This window comes from Larimichthys crocea, chromosome XVI (genome assembly GCF_000972845.2).
Source record: "Larimichthys crocea isolate SSNF chromosome XVI, L_crocea_2.0, whole genome shotgun sequence".
NCBI lineage: Eukaryota > Metazoa > Chordata > Actinopteri > Sciaenidae > Larimichthys > Larimichthys crocea.
In genome coordinates this window covers 9,526,533-9,543,565 of record NC_040026.1, presented here as the reverse complement: position 1 = coordinate 9,543,565, position 17,033 = coordinate 9,526,533, and the positions used below count along the sequence as shown (strand labels likewise).

The following is a 17,033-nucleotide window of genomic DNA, read 5'->3' as shown; positions in this document are numbered from 1 at the left end:
TGATGTTTATGAGAGCAACCACTCACTCTCAACTGCTTGGACTGAACTTACAATGACTTTTCTAGGACTTTTTTTTTTTTTTCATAAACGAGATAATAAACCACGAGCTGTGCTGTTAGAGAAAAAGTAATGTGTACAATAAGCTATGATTTTGTACAAGAATAACAGCTCATCTTTTTCTTCTTCAATACAAAGGTTTCCACAACATGGGACCCTGCTGAAAATCATGTTCTCTGACCCAGCAAACCTCACAACACCCGGTGCAAACCACAACCTCAGTAAACTGGGCTCCTTGCCTTTAATGAATAGGTAATGGAGCCCTTTATTTGCCCTTACAAAACAGCAGAGCCAGTCATTACAGAATATCTAATGCTGATGTATACTATGCTTTTAGGTTTCAGCATGAAGGAAATGGGTTCAGGGATGGGCACGGGGAGAGCGACTGGAGCGCAGTAAAGGTGAGAGCAGGCAGGACAACATCCACTTGGAACCTGGGACTCGCACATCAGCAAAATAACGAAGTGAGAGCGGTTATTTAAAACTCTTGAAGTCATTCTGGGTGTCCGTATGTTTTTTTTTCTATAATATTCAAGCTTTTCCCTTCGAAAACGAGGGACAGAAGGCGCGAGGGCCAGGCCGAGTATATGTTTGGCGACGCAGAGTTAGATGACGACGACCTCTACTCTTGGAGCATGATAACCAAGCAGGTCAGTCGCGTCTCTGCAGAAATTAAAAAAGTTGCTTACCTCAGTGATTGCTATTTTTAAATGTCTCCGTGTTCAGCGCTCTTTTGTCTATATTATCTCTGCTCCTTTTGTCCCGAGAGAAGAGCGGAGTACACGCTGCCTCAGGAGGCCTTCCAGTTGCGCCATGAGATCATGGATAACCCGTCTGTCCCGAGCACCTTCAGCGGACAAGGCCGACTCGCCGCACGTCAGCGGTAACGAGGCCGAGGTCACTTGTCTTACGCCCATCGAGTCCTTCTCGCTCATCTCCATTTCCCAGCCGCTGTTCAGCCCACATCTACCTGCCAGCTTTTCTGCCCAATGTGCGAGAAATGCTGAGCTACTATGCCGAGCAGGGCGACGTGCAGATGGCCGTGTCCGTGCTTATCGTCTTGGGGGACCGGATCCGTAAAGAGATCGATGACCTCACCCAGGCAGATAGAAATTAAATGGTGTCTTGCTTAGTTGAAATACAGTGGCGTTAGACTAGAAACATCAACTTGTTCCAACTAAGATATTTGCACCATTCATCATGTGAGCAAAGTTTAGGGACTTTTTAGGCCTTGTGTATGACTGTAGGTCCCTACTAAAACACCCAAGTCTTAAAATTCAATTTACGACCATTGCAGTTTGGAAGACGTGAGCAGACCGTAGGAAACCCTGAACGAGCATTTTCCATTTCAGGAGCACTGGTACTGTCCTACATAGACCTGCTGCAGCGATTCGAGTTGTGGAACGTGTCAATGAGGTCATCAAGTTGAGTACGTGCAGCGCCATCACCTGCCTGAACCAGACGTCTACACACGCTGCACATCAACTGCAGCAACTGCAAGCGACCAATGAGCAACAAGGGCGGATTTGTGACAGGTATCAGGACCATGACAATCACCATTTAATTTTGAGAGCTATGGTGTGTAATTAATATGACAAGACTGCTTGTAATCATTTTATGTGTTAACAATAAACACGGTCTATCTCTTGCAGGTTAATCTCATACAACACTGTTTCTTTGACTTCTTAAAGTAGTTTTACTTCCAGCTGAACACTATTAAGCAACTCTAATCTCAATAATTAACATCGAGAACCAAAACTAGTTGCCTAGTAACAGCTCCCAGCCATTGGTATTTTGAGTGTCTTACTGCTTCTTAGGTCGTCTTAAGTGGACCCTCTTCACTGGCATGAGTCAACCTCTGACAAAGCGCCCTGCGTCTCTCTCCTCTAGGTGCCACCGTGTGCCAGCGTGTGTGCAGTGTGCCACCATGTGGTGAAGGGATGTTTGTGTGGTGTCCGGGCTGCAGCCACGGCGGACATCTGGAGCACATCATGAACTGGCTGAAGAGCAGCGCTCACTGCCCTGCTGGTTTCGGTCACTGTGTGAGTACACCTGAGCTCGTCGCGACCACGTTCACAACCGCTGGTGCTCTGTGGGAGTGGGAAACGGTGCTGCACACCAGCCGGATCGCGCACACACACACCACAGATGAACGAATGTCTTCGCACCTCCCACGGGACTGGAATATTTTGTCACTGTGGAAACAAGGACAGCTGTTGTGTGTGTGTGTGTGTGTGTGGTGTTTGAGGTGAAATTAGTCAAAAGTCTGATTGTGAAGGAGGAAAGAGTTCATATATGCTCTCCTGGACAGCCATTCAAGAGCAAACACAATCATGTCTAGATTCATATTTGTATTGAACTGGTGATTTGTATATAAGCAGATGTTAAGATAGATATTCAGAGATATAACACTTTTTTTTGTGAATTCACACATGCTGCATTTAACATTGTTTTTAAACCCCTCAGTAAATCCTGAAGGCTGCACAGGAAACAATTGTCTGCTCTGTTATGTTTGACATAATGCTTAAAACCTATTTTGAAGAACTGTAGATATGCCGAGTAATTTATATGAGAAATCCCCAAGCTCTCTATTCAAGCAGTACATATTGAATCGACCCTTGATTTGTCCTGGACCATGAACTCTGTTATGTCAGCTACATGTAACAGCTTAACTTCCATTCAGTGTATACATAACTTCTCGAATGATTCACAGTCAGTAGACTGAATTCATTTGAACTCATATTCATTCAGCTGCACACTACTCAAGCCTGGCAGCTGCCCAGCACTCTCGTCTGCTGCTGAGAGCAGTTCCAGTGGAGGCGTCAGGATAAAAAGTCTTGCTCGAGGGCACCTTGGTGAGAGAAAGAACACCACTTATTCATTTTCCGCCCGTCCCCACTCCACTCTCACGGCCCAGAAATCCCAAATGGCAACAGCCCGCGTCTTCTAGCCTCCCGTCCAGCAGCTAACGTGTAATACGTGCTGCTCGGAGTAAGTTATTTGCTTAGCAGACAACAGAGACGACTTCGTGCAGATAAAACTCAACAGAACCGTTTGTCTGGGTGAAATCTGACTGTTCCTACAAGAATCTCGGTGCTGTGTGGCCTGATGGGAGCTAGTTGAAGGATTTTACAGTCTAGTCAGTCAACATGAGATAGAGAATTTTTTATCGTCCTGTCTCAACTCTTGATTGGTTTATTTGGGCACCATGACCGCATCACACATTTGTCTTCCACAAATGACTTGATTTTATTCACTCAAACGTCAGCTAGTGACATAAGCATACTCTATTCTGGCATACAAAACACATCATTGTGAGAAATGTACAAATCTACAGTTGTCGGAGAATGGCACATGTGGTCAGCTGATAAACCTAGAAACACTCAACCAACATCCTTACACGTGCCAGATGTTACCGAGCAGCCAATGTAATCACATCACAAGGCCGCAGGCACGATAGGATTTCAGATGTACTATAGTCATCAGAAAGAGGGAAATCCCTGACCCCGAGGTGAAATTTAAATATTGATTAGACTAATCTGAGCCATCTGATTGGATTACACTTTTGGACAGGCCCTGGAGTGTCTGGGGTCACCCATGAAGTCCAAGAGTGAAGATGGGTAATAAGTGTTTGTTTAAAGAGACAGACTCTAAAATTATTGCTTTAAAGTTACATCATATTCCACACGTCTGCTTAATCTAACACAAAGCCCAATAAGCAGATTTTATTCAAAATGAAGTGTAAAATATTGTAATAGTCGTACAGGTCCCACTGAGCCCAAAAACTTTTACAAGTTGGTCTTTAGTGTTTAATTTCTAATTAATGCATTCTAATTATCTCAGTACTACAAATTGGCACAAAGTCATGAATACATTTGCAGTTTTTAAATTTAATAGGATACCAAGTTTCAAAATAAAGTAGTTCCTGATCAGCTCTTGGATAAAAAGACTAAAAGAAGTTGAAATCCTTCAATAAAACAGCCCTTCTACTGTTATTTATGTTGTAGAAACATTTTACTGCCACATGACCTCTGAAATCTTTTCTACAACCGATCATGGAGTCTCTCCTAAAAGCTCCATGCTGCTGCTGTTTGCTACTTTTCTAGGAGTGTTTTTCTCTTTTTTCTATGTAATGTTCGGATTATTTTGTCCACATGTGCATATAACCACTCAGCTTTTCGCCTCTGCTACAGAAATAGTGACTATGGGACTTGTAATAAATTTGCAGATTTCTCTTCAAGCTGTCATGAAATTTGTGTTTTGTTACATAATTATCTCTTTGTAGATGAAAATATGAAGTGAAATCAGTGAGGGTAGATAGATTTGTTGCTTTAACACCTGATTACACCATCAAATAAATTTAAATTAATACAATCTGTCGCTTAGAAAACTAGAAGTCAGTGTTGAATATGTAGAGAATACAATGGACTGAAATGTAATGTGTTGCTGTAAATGATTAACTGACACACTTCTCATTCAGCAGGACATTAACAGCATCACAAATAAGATTTCATTCAAATAAAGTCAGCTCTGCAGAGCTTCTTTTAACTACTCCTACTTTTATGAAACATACCTCTTCGTAGGTGGCATGGACATAATTTAAACCACATTTCATATCAGAAGAGAGTACTGTTTTTAAGAAACGCGTTTCACAGTGTTGAGTATCTGATCCACGATCAGCCCCTCTCCTCTCTCTGTGTTTTTCACAAACCAAACTACAGGAGTCCAGTAAACACCAGCACAAGCTGTGGGGCGGACACCCTTCCTGCTGTTTGTCATCTCCCTGCAGTAGCTGCCGTTGCCTTGGCCTTATCCACATCTGGCGAGCTCTGGTCCGTCAGCCAATCTCAGAGGAGCAGCGAATCAGTGCTTGACTCCCCGCAGCCACTCTGGTCGCAGGGCCGGCCTCGTCTTTGGCATTCTCCATTTCAGTTAGATTGTTCAGGGTGGTCAGTCACCCTCCGTCGAATATTGGTAAAAGCATCTTCAAAGAGGGACAAGTGGAAAAAGTTATTTACTGTCGTTTATCAGCTGCAGAGCTCGATGTGAGTTTGTTGTAGGGACCCACCTGTTAGATTAAGTCCTCCCAGCTATCTGAGACTTTTTCAGGGGCACTCAGTCGCCGCAGACTCTGAAGCACTGTTTCCAGGGTTCCTGCTGTGATGATGAAACAACCAGACACCAGCACTTAGACTCCACCGGTGACACAAAACCACTTTAAATCACTGAGCTTTAGACCATCTTACCCAGCTGTTCTTCATGAGAATTCAGCTTCTGTATTAGCTCCATAACACTGGCGTGTGTCAGGCCCTCTCCAGCTGCAAGAAGAATTAAAATAATGTTTTTAAAAATCTCAAAAATGTGAAAGTTTTTCACCAGAGACACTTCAACTCACCTTTACCACCAGCTCCACCTTCTGTTTTATCTTCCCCGCCAGTATAGAGCTGCTGTTCCTATCAGTAGTAAAACAGGCGAGCAGTTCGGTGCAGCAGGCCCTGGACTGTGCCACTGTGGCACTCATGTCCTGAGCCAGCCGGTGGTTCTCCACCAGCTCAGCATGGACCCTCCTCCATGCCATCTTGTCCTCCATAAGACAGCCCTCCATCACGGTACGCAGCTCCTTCTCCTGAGCACCTGGCTCTGCAGCTCTCCGCTTCCTCACAGCGCTTGCATAGGAAGAGTTAGTCAAGTTAATTTGGGTGAAAGGTTTTCAGTTTGGTCAAGAAAAGTCAGGTGACTTTGTAGTTACCTTGTGTAGCTGAATGGCCATCTCCTGCATCTCAGCCTCAAGCTGGTCGGCGTAAGCCTGTTCCAGATTGTCGCTGGGTGGTCGAGCACTGCTGTGCCACCTCGCAATAGCCGAGGTCATCTTACGCTTGGGTCCAAACAATCTGGAGAGTAAGAACAGTTAAGTTTCATACCATAGGAAACCAAACACCGTAGGTCTCGGGTAAATGTGAGAGCGAGATTCGAAGACTCATACGTGATCCCTATTTCTTTGGATCGTTTTCAGTCCGAGTGAGAAATATCCGCAGGTCAATGTCTTCCTTCTCAGTAAGGGGAGATACTTGGAGAAGCCAATTTGTTCCAAGAACTCTGCCAGATCCTACAAGAACAGGAGGGAGATTTTAGGGCTGACAGTCTGGAATAAACTCTAAATCTATGAGTCGCACTCACTCCATTACTGATACAAAAATGAGATGAATGTAGATGTACCTTTGGACCAGTGTATGACGGTGGAAGACTAATGTTTGAACGCATCGCACCGTTCACCGCACCACTGGAGTGAGCTGTGTCTTGCTTCCGTGCGACTCTTTCCCTTTGAGTGATAACCCTTGTTGAGTCTGCGGGAGCTGCTCTTTTGCACTGGTCAGAGTCCTGGTGGGGAGGGGGTACGCCGTGTCATTGGAACGTCTAATAAAAATCTGATGTTTGACCTTAGTGGGGCTTCTGTGCTCTTAAGCTCACCTCATTACTCTCCACTGAGCCTTCCCAGTTGAGGCCCATCACATGAGGCAGGCCTTCGCTGCTGCTGCTGCTGCTCCTCATGGTGGGCATGTCATTGTCAAAGAATGGACTGTCATCTGTGGCGGTATCATAAAAATGAATTGGCTTTGGCGGGATGTCAAAGAACATTACTAGACTTATTAATGATTATACCATGTGCGAACTATTTGAGTTTACATCTATCGTGTACATCTCACCTCTGCTGCTGTTACTCTGGCCGTCCAGCTCGTTGATGGGTGAGGTCACGTCACGGTAGCAGTGCCCTCACTCTGCTCACCATTTACGAATGTCATGTAGCCTGGCGGCACTGCAGGAGGCTCTGTGAGGAGAAAAGCAGCATCAACAAACCTCTGTACTACACAACGTATAATTAATGGCAACGGACTGTTATATTGTCCTTCTTTTGTGTAATTTGACTTTACAACTAGAACTACTACACTCTAACATGTTAGGAGTATGAATACAGGATGTCTCATGTGACACTACCACACAGTTTGCTGGTGCCTCCTACTCGGAACTTGGCGATGGCCTGGGGCCCATCATGGATGCTAACGCCTTTAGTTCGGTTTCGACTCGGCCTTATCCTTGGGGGTGCGCTGTCAGAGTCCTCAGACGAGCTCAAGTCTTCGAAATTCCTGAAAGACACACACACACAAAAAATGAAATCAATCAAGTATGTAATAAGAAGAAGTTATTCTGTAAAAATAAACAATGAGAAGTTGAGCTGTTTCAACGAGTACCTGGTTTGATCCTTGGCGAACGTGAGTCAATGAGGCTGGCGATCTTGGTGTAGCCATACATCATGGCTAGGGCACGGGCCGTCTCTCCTTTAGCGTTGCGGTCGTCGACTTTAATTTCTCTGTGATGATTAAAAGAAAATGGATGTCAGGATCATAAAGGCATTACCTCTATGCGAGTATTAGAGATGGATGGTAAGTTACTCTCCATGATCAAGCAGGTTCTGAACAATGATTTCATGTCCAGAAGCAGCAGCCTCCATCAGGGGAGTGAAACCAGAGCCTGGCTCCCTGTGGATGAAAGAAAAAAGTAATGAAAACTTCTGTCTGACTGTGAGTGTTGCAGTAGTTCTGGAACGAATGAAAACACTCACTTGACATTGGTATCGGCGTTGTTATCCAGCAGGAACTTCACCATCTGCTGGTGGCCTGTGCTGGTGCAGTGAAACAGAGCGGTCCAGCCTCGAGATCCTTCAGCTCCAACTCTGCACCTTGCTTTTGGGGTAAAAAAAAAAAAATCCTTTCTATCTCAAGAGTAATAAAGCACAGCTCATCAAGAACACAACAAATCCAACCTTCCTCCATCTTTTTGATAGAGCTTCTATTGAATCCAGCCGATGCTGAAACAGTTTGTTAGTTTGTTGATTCCAGCTTCCAGAAATCTTTAGCTAATGCAAAATGCAGCTGCTATCACAAGAACCAAGAAAGTTAGAACTATATCTATGACTATATAATTGGTTCCATAGTAGCCAGTATTTAACGTGCTCCTACAGACTCTACAATGTTGTATTAGCTTGTGTTTATAAGCTTAATGTGCCATTGTTACCAGCAGTGGCCTTCACTTACAAGATGCTGGACATTTATCTACTCTGTGTTATTGGGTCATAATCACTTCACAGTATGAAATCAACTTAGAAATAGATGAATTTTTTTTTTTTTGTCTACTATACTATTGACCTTTTTTAATGTACTTGTACTTGTCAACTGGCGTACTTGTAATAGATCTGTAGATTTCTCTCCAAACTGTCACAAAATTTCACGTATTATCCGCAAAGGTTGTCTCTTAGAAAGTAGCTTCAACATGCGATTACACTAAAAATAAACATAACCGGGTTTTCTATCCATACAACCAAGATTATTTGGCACAGAAAGACTTGAAACTTATTGATGTTGGTTTGCCTTTTTATTGTCAAACAGCTGAGCCTTCCTCATTAGTACATTTACAGCCAAACATCTTGGCTTTCGAGAGTAACCTGCCAAACAGCAACCTTTGGTGTTTCCTATCTAGGTTAGATGTTACAATGACACTTTTTTACACATGCAAACTGAACTGAACGCAGTACCTGAAGGAAAAGTACGCAATGCTTTCATTCCCGCAGCTTGCTGCCAGCATCAGGGGGGTCAATCCTTTGGCAGTGGTTGCATTTACATTCACACCGGCCTCCAGCAGGAGATTTGCATGTTGTCATGCCCGATGTAAGCTGCATACATACAGAGGGTCCATCCTCCAATGTTCTTGCCATTCGGTCCACCTCACGTCTGAAAAAAAGAGACACAAGATCCCACAAGAACACATCTTGGTGATAGTATTATATCACAGGCACACACTTTTTGATGCACTCTGCCACCACGTCGTACTGGCCGATGGAGCAGGCGTGTGTGGAGGTCCAGGGGACATCCAGCTCCTCGGGTCGCAGCAGGGTGTCACCCAGCCACAGGGACAGGCTGGCACCCAGCTGCTCAGACTCACTGGCTTCATCACTGAGCTCGGACATTTTCTAACTCCTCTCCAGACACCTGAAAACAAGTCAAAGACGAAAACATTCACATTTTTTAAAGCCATATCAACAGCGAGAGGTGTTAACACAGAAATAATGTAAATAATACTTTAGTATGACTAATATTTACTTTAAGGCTTGTGTTGACGAGTCTGTCTGCTGGCTGTGCCTCCAATCTGTTTTCTTTATGTTAGCTGGACGTTAGCTCAGTCCACTGTGAACTTTTCCCTCAACACAGACCTCCCAAACAAACTTAAATACAATTAATAGTTCAAACCGTCCAACGACGACCTAAACTAGCTGATATTTCACAACACAGCCGAGTGTCACGAGTTAAAACGTCCAGCGAGCAGGTTGAAGTCAGCGTTACTTTGTTTTCTCAGCGGCTCAAAGTTTTTTGTTTTGGGTGTCACACTCAATTGTGCTCGTGTTTGAAACCATGTCCCCGCCTTTTCCTGTTTGACACTCACACACTGCACACACTGGGTGGACCACTGTTATGTTAAATTTATAGTTTACTTGGACCACTCCTTCACAGGAAGAGCAGAGTTGTCTGTGCTTCCTTCAACATCTGCAAAAAAACAACAAAAAAAAAAAACACAGATGTTTTACCAGTCTGTGGTGGCCATAGTCCTGTGGAGTGATGGACAGACTGGTGAGGAGGGCTGGATCAGTGGTGGGGTAACAGAGTTGGACTCACTGTTTGACAGTGGCAGAGAGAAGGACCCTGGACATAATAAAGTGCTAAACTCCTTACTGGATAGCACCCACTGCCCAACACGTTCACCAGGGTGACAAATGTGTTCGAACTTCAGGGACTCTTTAGTCCTCCTCCCATAAGACTGTACGACCATCTATCTATCTATCTATCTATCTATCTATCTATCTATCTATCTATCTATCTATCTACTTTTGTGGACGTGTACTAAAATATAATCTTGATAACGTCACCCCAGCGCCGGTCCTGGCCACATTTGCGCCCTGGGCGGCCGCCCACATTGCCCATAGCTAGGACCGGCCGTGCGTCACCCCATTCACTAGTTGATAAAATGACATGTTTTATGGCATTAACTCACATTGGTGGTTTTCAGTCACTCTGGCTTTTAAGTTATGTGACTTATTTACAGCTGTTAGTGTGGACAAACGTCCCACAAAGATGTTGGTCTGAACACATTTGTCACCCTGGTGAACGTGTTGGGCAGTGGGTGCTATCCAGTAAGGAGTTTAGCACTTTATTATGTCCAGGGTCCTTCTCTCTGCCACTGTCAAACAGTGAGTCCAACTCTGTTACCCTCCCACACTGATCCAGCCCTCCTCACCAGTCTGTCCATCACTCCACAGGACTCTGGCCACCACAGACTGGTAAAACATCTGTGTTTTTTTTGTGTGTTTTTTTTGCAGATGTTGAAGGAAGCACAGACAAATCTGCTCTTTCCTGTGAAGGAGTGTCCAAGTAAAGCTATGAGTTAAACATAACAGTGGTCACCCAGTGTGTGCAGTGTGTGAGTGTCAAACAGGAAAAGGCGGGGACATGGTTTCAAACACGAGCACAATTGAGTGTGACACCCAAAACAAAAAACTTTGAGCCGCTGAGAAAACAAAGTAACGCTGACTTTAACCTGCTCGCTGGACGTTTTCAACTCGTGACACTCGGCTGTGTTGTGAAATATCAGCTAGTTTAGGTCGTCGTTGGACAGTTTGAACTATTAATTGTGTTTATAGTTTGTTTGGGAGGTCTGTGTTGAGGGAAAAGTTCACAGTGGACTGAGCTAACGTCCTGCTAACTCAAAGAAAACAGATTGGAGGCACAGCCAGCAGACAGACTCGTCAACACAAGCCTTAAAGTAACTATTAGTAATACTATAAGTATTATTTCTGTGTTTAACACCTCTCGCTGTTAATATGGCTTTTAAAAAATGTGAATGTTTTCGTCTTTGACTTGTTTTCAGGTGTCTGGAGAGGAGTTAGAAAATGTCCGAGCTCAGTGATGAGGCCAGTGAGTCTGAGCAGCTGGGTGCCAGCCTGTCCCTGTGGCTGGGTGACACCCTGCTGCGACCCGAGGAGCTGGATGTCCCTCTGGACCTCCACACCGCCTGCTCCATCGGCCAGTACGACGTGGTGGCAGAGTGCATCAAAAAGTGTGTGCCTGTGACATAATACTATCACCAAGATGTGTTTCTTGTGGCTGATCTTGTGTCTCTTTTTTTTTCAGACGTGAGGTGGACCTGAATGGCAAGAACATTGGAGGATGGACCCCTCTGATGTATGCAGCTTACATCGGGCATGACAACATTGCAAATCTCCTGCTGGAGGCTGGTGTGAATGTAAATGCAACCACTGCCAAAGGATTGACCCCCCTGATGCTGGCAGCGAGCTGCGGGAATGAAAGCATTGCATACTTTCTCCTTCAGGTACTGCGTTCAGTTCACAGTTTGCATGTGTAAAAAGTGTCATTGTAACATCTAACCTAGATAGCAAACTGTAGGAAACACCAAAGGTTGCTGTTTGGCAGGTTACTCTCGAAAGCCAAGATGTTTGCTGTAAATGTACTAATGAGGATGGCTCAGCAGTTTGACAATAAAAAAGGCAACCAACATCAATAAGTTTCAAGTCTTTCTGTGCCAAATAATCTTGGTTGTATTGGATAGAAAACCCGGTTATGTTTATTTTTAGTGTAATCACATGATGTTGAAGCTACTTTTCTAAGAGACAACCTTTGCTGGTTTTACTTAAACAGATAATTACGTGAAATTTTGTGACAGTTTGGAGAGAATATCTACAGATCTATTACAAGTACGCCAGTTGACAAGTACAAGTACATTAAAAAAGGTAAAAGAGGTCATATAGCAAACTATTTCTAAGTTGATTTTCATACTGTGAATGTGATTTATGATCTTATAACACAGAGTTAGATAAATGTCCAGCATCTTGTAAGTGAAGCCCACTTGCTGGTAACAATGGCACATTAAGCTTATAAACACAAGCTAATACAACATTGTAGATGTCTGTAGGAGCACTTTAAATATCTGGCTACTATTGTAACCCATTGTATAGATCATAGATGTAGTTCTAACTCTCTTGGTTCTTGTGATAGCAGCTGTATTTTGCATTAGCTAAAGATTTCTGGAAGCTGGAATCAACAAACTAACAAACTGTTTCAGCATCGTCTGGATTCAAGAGAAGCTCTATCAAAAAGATGGAGGAAGGTTGGTTTTGTTGTGTTCTCGATGAGCTGTGCTTTATTACTCTTGAGTATGAAAGGATTTTTTTTTACCCCAAAAGCAAGGTGCAGAGTTGGAGCTGAAGGACTCTCGAGGCTGGACCGCTCTGTTTCACTGCACCAGCACAGGCCACCAGCAGATGGTGAAGTTCCTGCTGGATAACAACGCCGATACCAATGTCAAGTGAGTGTTTTCATTCATTCCAGAACTACTGCAACTCTCCCAGTCAGACAGAAGTTTTCATTACTTGTTTCTTTCATCCACAGGGAGCCAGGCTCTGGTTTCACTCCCCTGATGGAGGCTGCTGCTTCTGGACATGAAATCATTGTTCAGAACCTGCTTGATCATGTGAGTAACTTACCATCCACTCTCTAATACTCGCATAGAGGTAATGCCTTTATGATCCTGACATCCATTTTCTTTTAATCATTCACAGAAAGTTAAAGTCGACGACCGCAACGCTAAAGGAGAGACGGCCCGTGCCCTAGCCATGTTGTATGGCTACACCAAGATCGCCAGCCTCATTGACTCACGTTCGCCAAGGATCAAACCAGGTACTCGTTGAAACAGCTCAACTTGTCATTGTTTATTTTTACAGAATAACTTGTTCTACTTACATACTCTGACTGATTTTCATTTTTTTTGTGTGTGTGTGTCTTTCAGGACATTTCGAAGACTTGAGCTCGTCTGAGGACTCTGACAGCGCACCCCCGAGGATAAGGCCGAGTCGAAACCGAACTAAAGGCGTTAGCATCCATGATGGGCCCCAGGCCATCGCCAAGTTCCGAGTAGGAGGCACCAGCAAACTGTGTGGTAGTGTCACATGAGACATCCTGTATTCATACTCCTAACATGTTAGAGTGTAGTAGTTCTAGTTGTAAAGTCAAATTACACAAAGAAGGACAATATAATCAGTCTGGTGCCATTAATTACTATCGTTGTGTAGTACAGAGGTTTGTTGATGCTGCTTTTCTCCTCACAGAGCCTCCTGCAGTGCCGCCAGGCTACATGACATTTCGTAATATTGGTGAGCAGAGTGAGGGCATCTGCTACCGTGACGTGACCTCACCCATCAACGAGCTGGACGGCCAGAGCAACAGCAGCAGAGGTGAGATGTACACGATAGATGTAAACTCAAATAGTTCGCACATGGTATAATCATCAATAAGTCTAGTGATGTTCTTTGCCAAAGCCAATTCATTTTATGATACCGCCACAGATGACAGTCCATTCTTTGACAATGACATGCCCACCATGAGGAGCAGCAGCAGCAGCAGCGAAGGCCTGCCTCATGTGATGGGCCTCAACTGGGAAGGCTCAGTGGAGAGTAATGAGGTGAGCTTAAGAGCACAGAAATCCCACTAAGGTCAAACATCAGATTTTATTTAGACGTTACAATGACACGGCGTACCCCTCTCCCCACCAGGACTCTGACCAGTGCAAAAAGAGCAGCTCCCGCAGAGTCAACAAGGGTTATCACTCAAAGGGAAAGAGTCGCCACGGAAGCAACGACACAGCTCACTCCAGTGGCGCGGTGAACTGTGCGATGCGTTCAAACATTAGTCTTCCACCGTCATACACTGGTCCAAAGGTACATCTACATTCATCTCATTTTTATATCAGTAATGGAGTGAGTGCGACTCATAGATTTAGAGTTTATTCCAGACTGTCCAGCCCTAAAATCTCCCTCCTGTTCTTGTAGGATCTGGCAGAGTTCTTGGAACAAATTGGCTTCTCCAAGTATCTCCCCTTACTTGAGAAGGAAGACATTGACCTGCGGATATTTCTCACCCTGACTGAAAACGATCTCAAAGAAATAGGGATCACGTATGAGTCTTCAAATCTCGTCTCTCACATTTACCCGAGCACCTACGGTGTTTGGTTTCCTATGGTATGAAATACTTAATCTGTTCTTACTCTCCAGATTGTTTGGACCCAAGCGTAAGATGACCTCGGCTATTGCGAGGTGGCACAGCAGTGCTCGACCACCCAGCGACAATCTGGAACAGGCTTACGCCGACCAGCTTGAGGCTGAGATGCAGGAGATGGCCATTCAGCTACACAAGGTAACTACAAAGTCACTTGACTTTTCTTGACCAAACTGAAAACCTTTCACCCAAATTAACTTGACTAACTCTTCCTATGCAAGCGCTGTGAGGAAGCGGAGAGCCTGCAGAGCCAGGTGTCTCAGGAGAAGGAGCTGCGTACCGTGATGGAGGGATGTCTTATGGAGGACAAGATGGCATGGAGGAGGGTCCATGCTGAGCTGGTGGAGAACCACCGGCTGGCTCAGGACATGAGTGCCACAGTGGCACAGTCCAGGGCCTGCTGCACCGAACTGCTCGCCTGTTTTACTACTGATAGGAACAGCAGCTCTTATACTGGCGGGGAAGATAAAACAGAAGGTGGAGCTGGTGGTAAAGGTGAGTTGAGGTGTCTCTGTGCTGAAAAACTTTCACATTTTTGAGATTTTTAAAAACATTATTTTAATTCTTCTTGCAGCTGGAGAGGGCCTGACACACGCCAGTGTCATGGAGCTAATAAAGAAGCTGAATTCTCATGAAGAACAGCTGGGTAAGATGGTCTAAAGCTCAGTGATTAAAGTGGTTTTGTGTCACCGGTGGAGTCTAATGCTGGTGTCTGGTTGTTTCATCATCACAGCAGGAACCCTGGAAACCGTGCTTCAGAGTCTGCGGCGACTGAGTGCCCCTGAAAAAGTCTCAGATAGCTGGGAGCGACCTTAATCTTAACAGGTGGGTCCCTACAACAAACTCACATCGAGCTCTGCAGCTGATAAAACGACAGTAAATAACTTTTTGCCACTTGTCCCTCTTTGAAGATGCTTTTACCAATATTCGACGGAGGGTGATCTGACCACCCTGAACAATCTCACTGAAATGGGAGAATGCCAAAGACGAGGCCGGCCCTGCCGGACCAGAGTGGCTCGGGGGAGTCAAGCAGCTGATTCGCTGCTCCTCTGAGATTGGCTGACGGACCAGAGCTCGCCAGATGTGGATAAGGCCAAGGGCAACGGCAGCTACTGCAGGGAGATGACAAACAGGCAGGAAGGGTGTCTCGCCCTCATACGCTTGTGCTGGTGTTTACTGGACTCCTGTAGTTTGGTTTGTGAAAATACACAGAGAGGGGGAGGAGGGACTGATCGTGGATCAGATACTCTAACACTGTGAAACGCGTTTCTTAAAAACAGAACTCTCTTCTGATATGAAATGTGGTTTAAATTATGTCCATGCCACCTACGAAGAGGTATGTTTCATAAAAGTAGGAGTAGTTAAAAGAAGCTCTGCAGAGCTCGACCTTATTTGAATGAAATCTTATTTGTATGCTGTTAATGTCCTGCTGAATGAGAAGTGTGTCAGTTAATCATTTACAGCAACACATTACATTTCAGTCCATTGTATTCTCTACATATTCAACACTGACTTCTAGTTTTCTAAACGACTGTTTTAATTTAAATTTATTTGATGGTGCAATCAGGTGTTAAAGCAACAAATCTATTTACCCTCACTGATTTTACTTCATATTTTCAATCTACAAAGATAATTATGTAACAAAAACACAAATTTCATGACAGCTTGAAGAGAATATCTGCAAATTTATTACAAGTCCCACAGTCGACTATTTCTGTTAGCAGAGGCGAAAAGCTGAGTGGTTATATGCACATGTGGACAAAATAATCCGAACCGTACATAGAAAAAAAAGAAAAAAATACTCCTAGAAAAGTAGCAAACAGCAGCAGCATGGAGCTTTTAGGAGAGACTCCATGATCAGTTGTAGAAAAGATTTCAGAGGTCATGTGGCAATAAAATGTTTCTACAACATAAATAACAGTAGAAGGAGCTGTTTTATTGAAGGATTTCAACTTCTTTTAGTCTTTTTATCCAATAACTGATCAGGAACTACTTTATTTTGAAACTTGGTATCCTATTAAATTTAAAAACTGCAAATGTATTCATGACTTTGTGCCAATTTGTAGTACTGAGATAAATTTAGAATGCATTAAGTAGAAATTAAAACACTAAAAGACCAACCTTGTATAAAGTTTTGGGCTTCAATGTGGACCTGTACGATACTATTACAATATTTTACACTTCATTTTGAATAAAACCTGCTTATTGGGCTTTGTGTTAGACTTAAGCAGACGTGTGGAATATGATGTAACTTTAAAGCAATAATTTTAGAGTCTGTCTCTTTAAACAACACTTATTATTACCCATCTTCACTCTTGGATTTCATGTGTGACTCCCAGACACAGACCTGTCCAAAATGTTTAATCCAGTCAGATGGCTCAGATTAGTCTAATCAATATTTAAATTTCACCTCTGGGTCAGGGATTTCCCTTCTCCTGATGGTTATAGTACATCTGAAAATCCTCTATCGTGCCTGCGGCCTTGTGATGTGATGACATTTGCTGCTCTGTAACCATCTTGGCACGTTAAGGATGTTGGCTGGTGTTTTGTAGGTTTATCAGCTGATCCACATGTGCCATTCTCCAACAGGACAACTGTAGATTTGTACATTTCTGCACTAATGATGTGTTTTGTATGCCAGAATAGAGTATGATTATGTCACTAGCTGACGTTTGAGTGAATAAAATCAAGTCATTTGTGGAAGACAAATTTGTGATGCTGGTCATGGTGCCCAAATAAACGCAATCAAGAGTTGAGACAGGACTGATAAAAATATTCTCTCTCTCTCATGTTGACTGACTAGAC

General features: G+C 43.9%; 1 protein-coding gene and 1 pseudogene across 1 annotated transcript; one reads left to right on the top strand and one right to left on the bottom strand.

Annotated features, from left to right (window-relative positions):
- Positions 1–5,128: 5,128 nt before the first annotated feature.
- Positions 5,129–7,764, bottom strand: LOC113747873 (ankyrin repeat and SAM domain-containing protein 3-like; annotated as a pseudogene).
- Positions 7,765–10,618: 2,854 nt separating this feature from the next.
- anks3 (ankyrin repeat and sterile alpha motif domain containing 3) lies at positions 10,619–16,337 on the top strand. Its single transcript, XM_019272773.2, has 16 exons — positions 10,619–10,923; positions 11,029–11,217; positions 11,292–11,490; positions 12,362–12,483; positions 12,567–12,648; positions 12,737–12,854; positions 12,964–13,113; positions 13,283–13,408; positions 13,520–13,635; positions 13,727–13,891; positions 14,003–14,127; positions 14,225–14,366; positions 14,450–14,723; positions 14,803–14,874; positions 14,962–15,053; positions 15,140–16,337. The coding sequence occupies exons 2-15, from the start codon at positions 11,051–11,053 to the stop codon at positions 15,042–15,044; spliced, it is 1,941 nt and encodes a 646-aa protein (XP_019128318.2). The 5' UTR covers positions 10,619–10,923; positions 11,029–11,050; the 3' UTR covers positions 15,045–15,053; positions 15,140–16,337.
- Positions 16,338–17,033: the final 696 nt, after the last annotated feature.

Excerpts from the sequence above, each read along its gene's own strand:
- anks3 (XM_019272773.2), top strand. The coding sequence starts at position 11,051 with ATGTCCGAGCTCAGTGATGAGGCCAGTGAGTCTGAGCAGCTGGGTGCC. Across the intron at positions 13,892-14,002 it reads CGTCATACACTGGTCCAAAG|GATCTGGCAGAGTTCTTGGA; the intron begins GTACATCTACAT and ends CTGTTCTTGTAG. Across the intron at positions 14,875-14,961 it reads TTCTCATGAAGAACAGCTGG|CAGGAACCCTGGAAACCGTG; the intron begins GTAAGATGGTCT and ends TCATCATCACAG.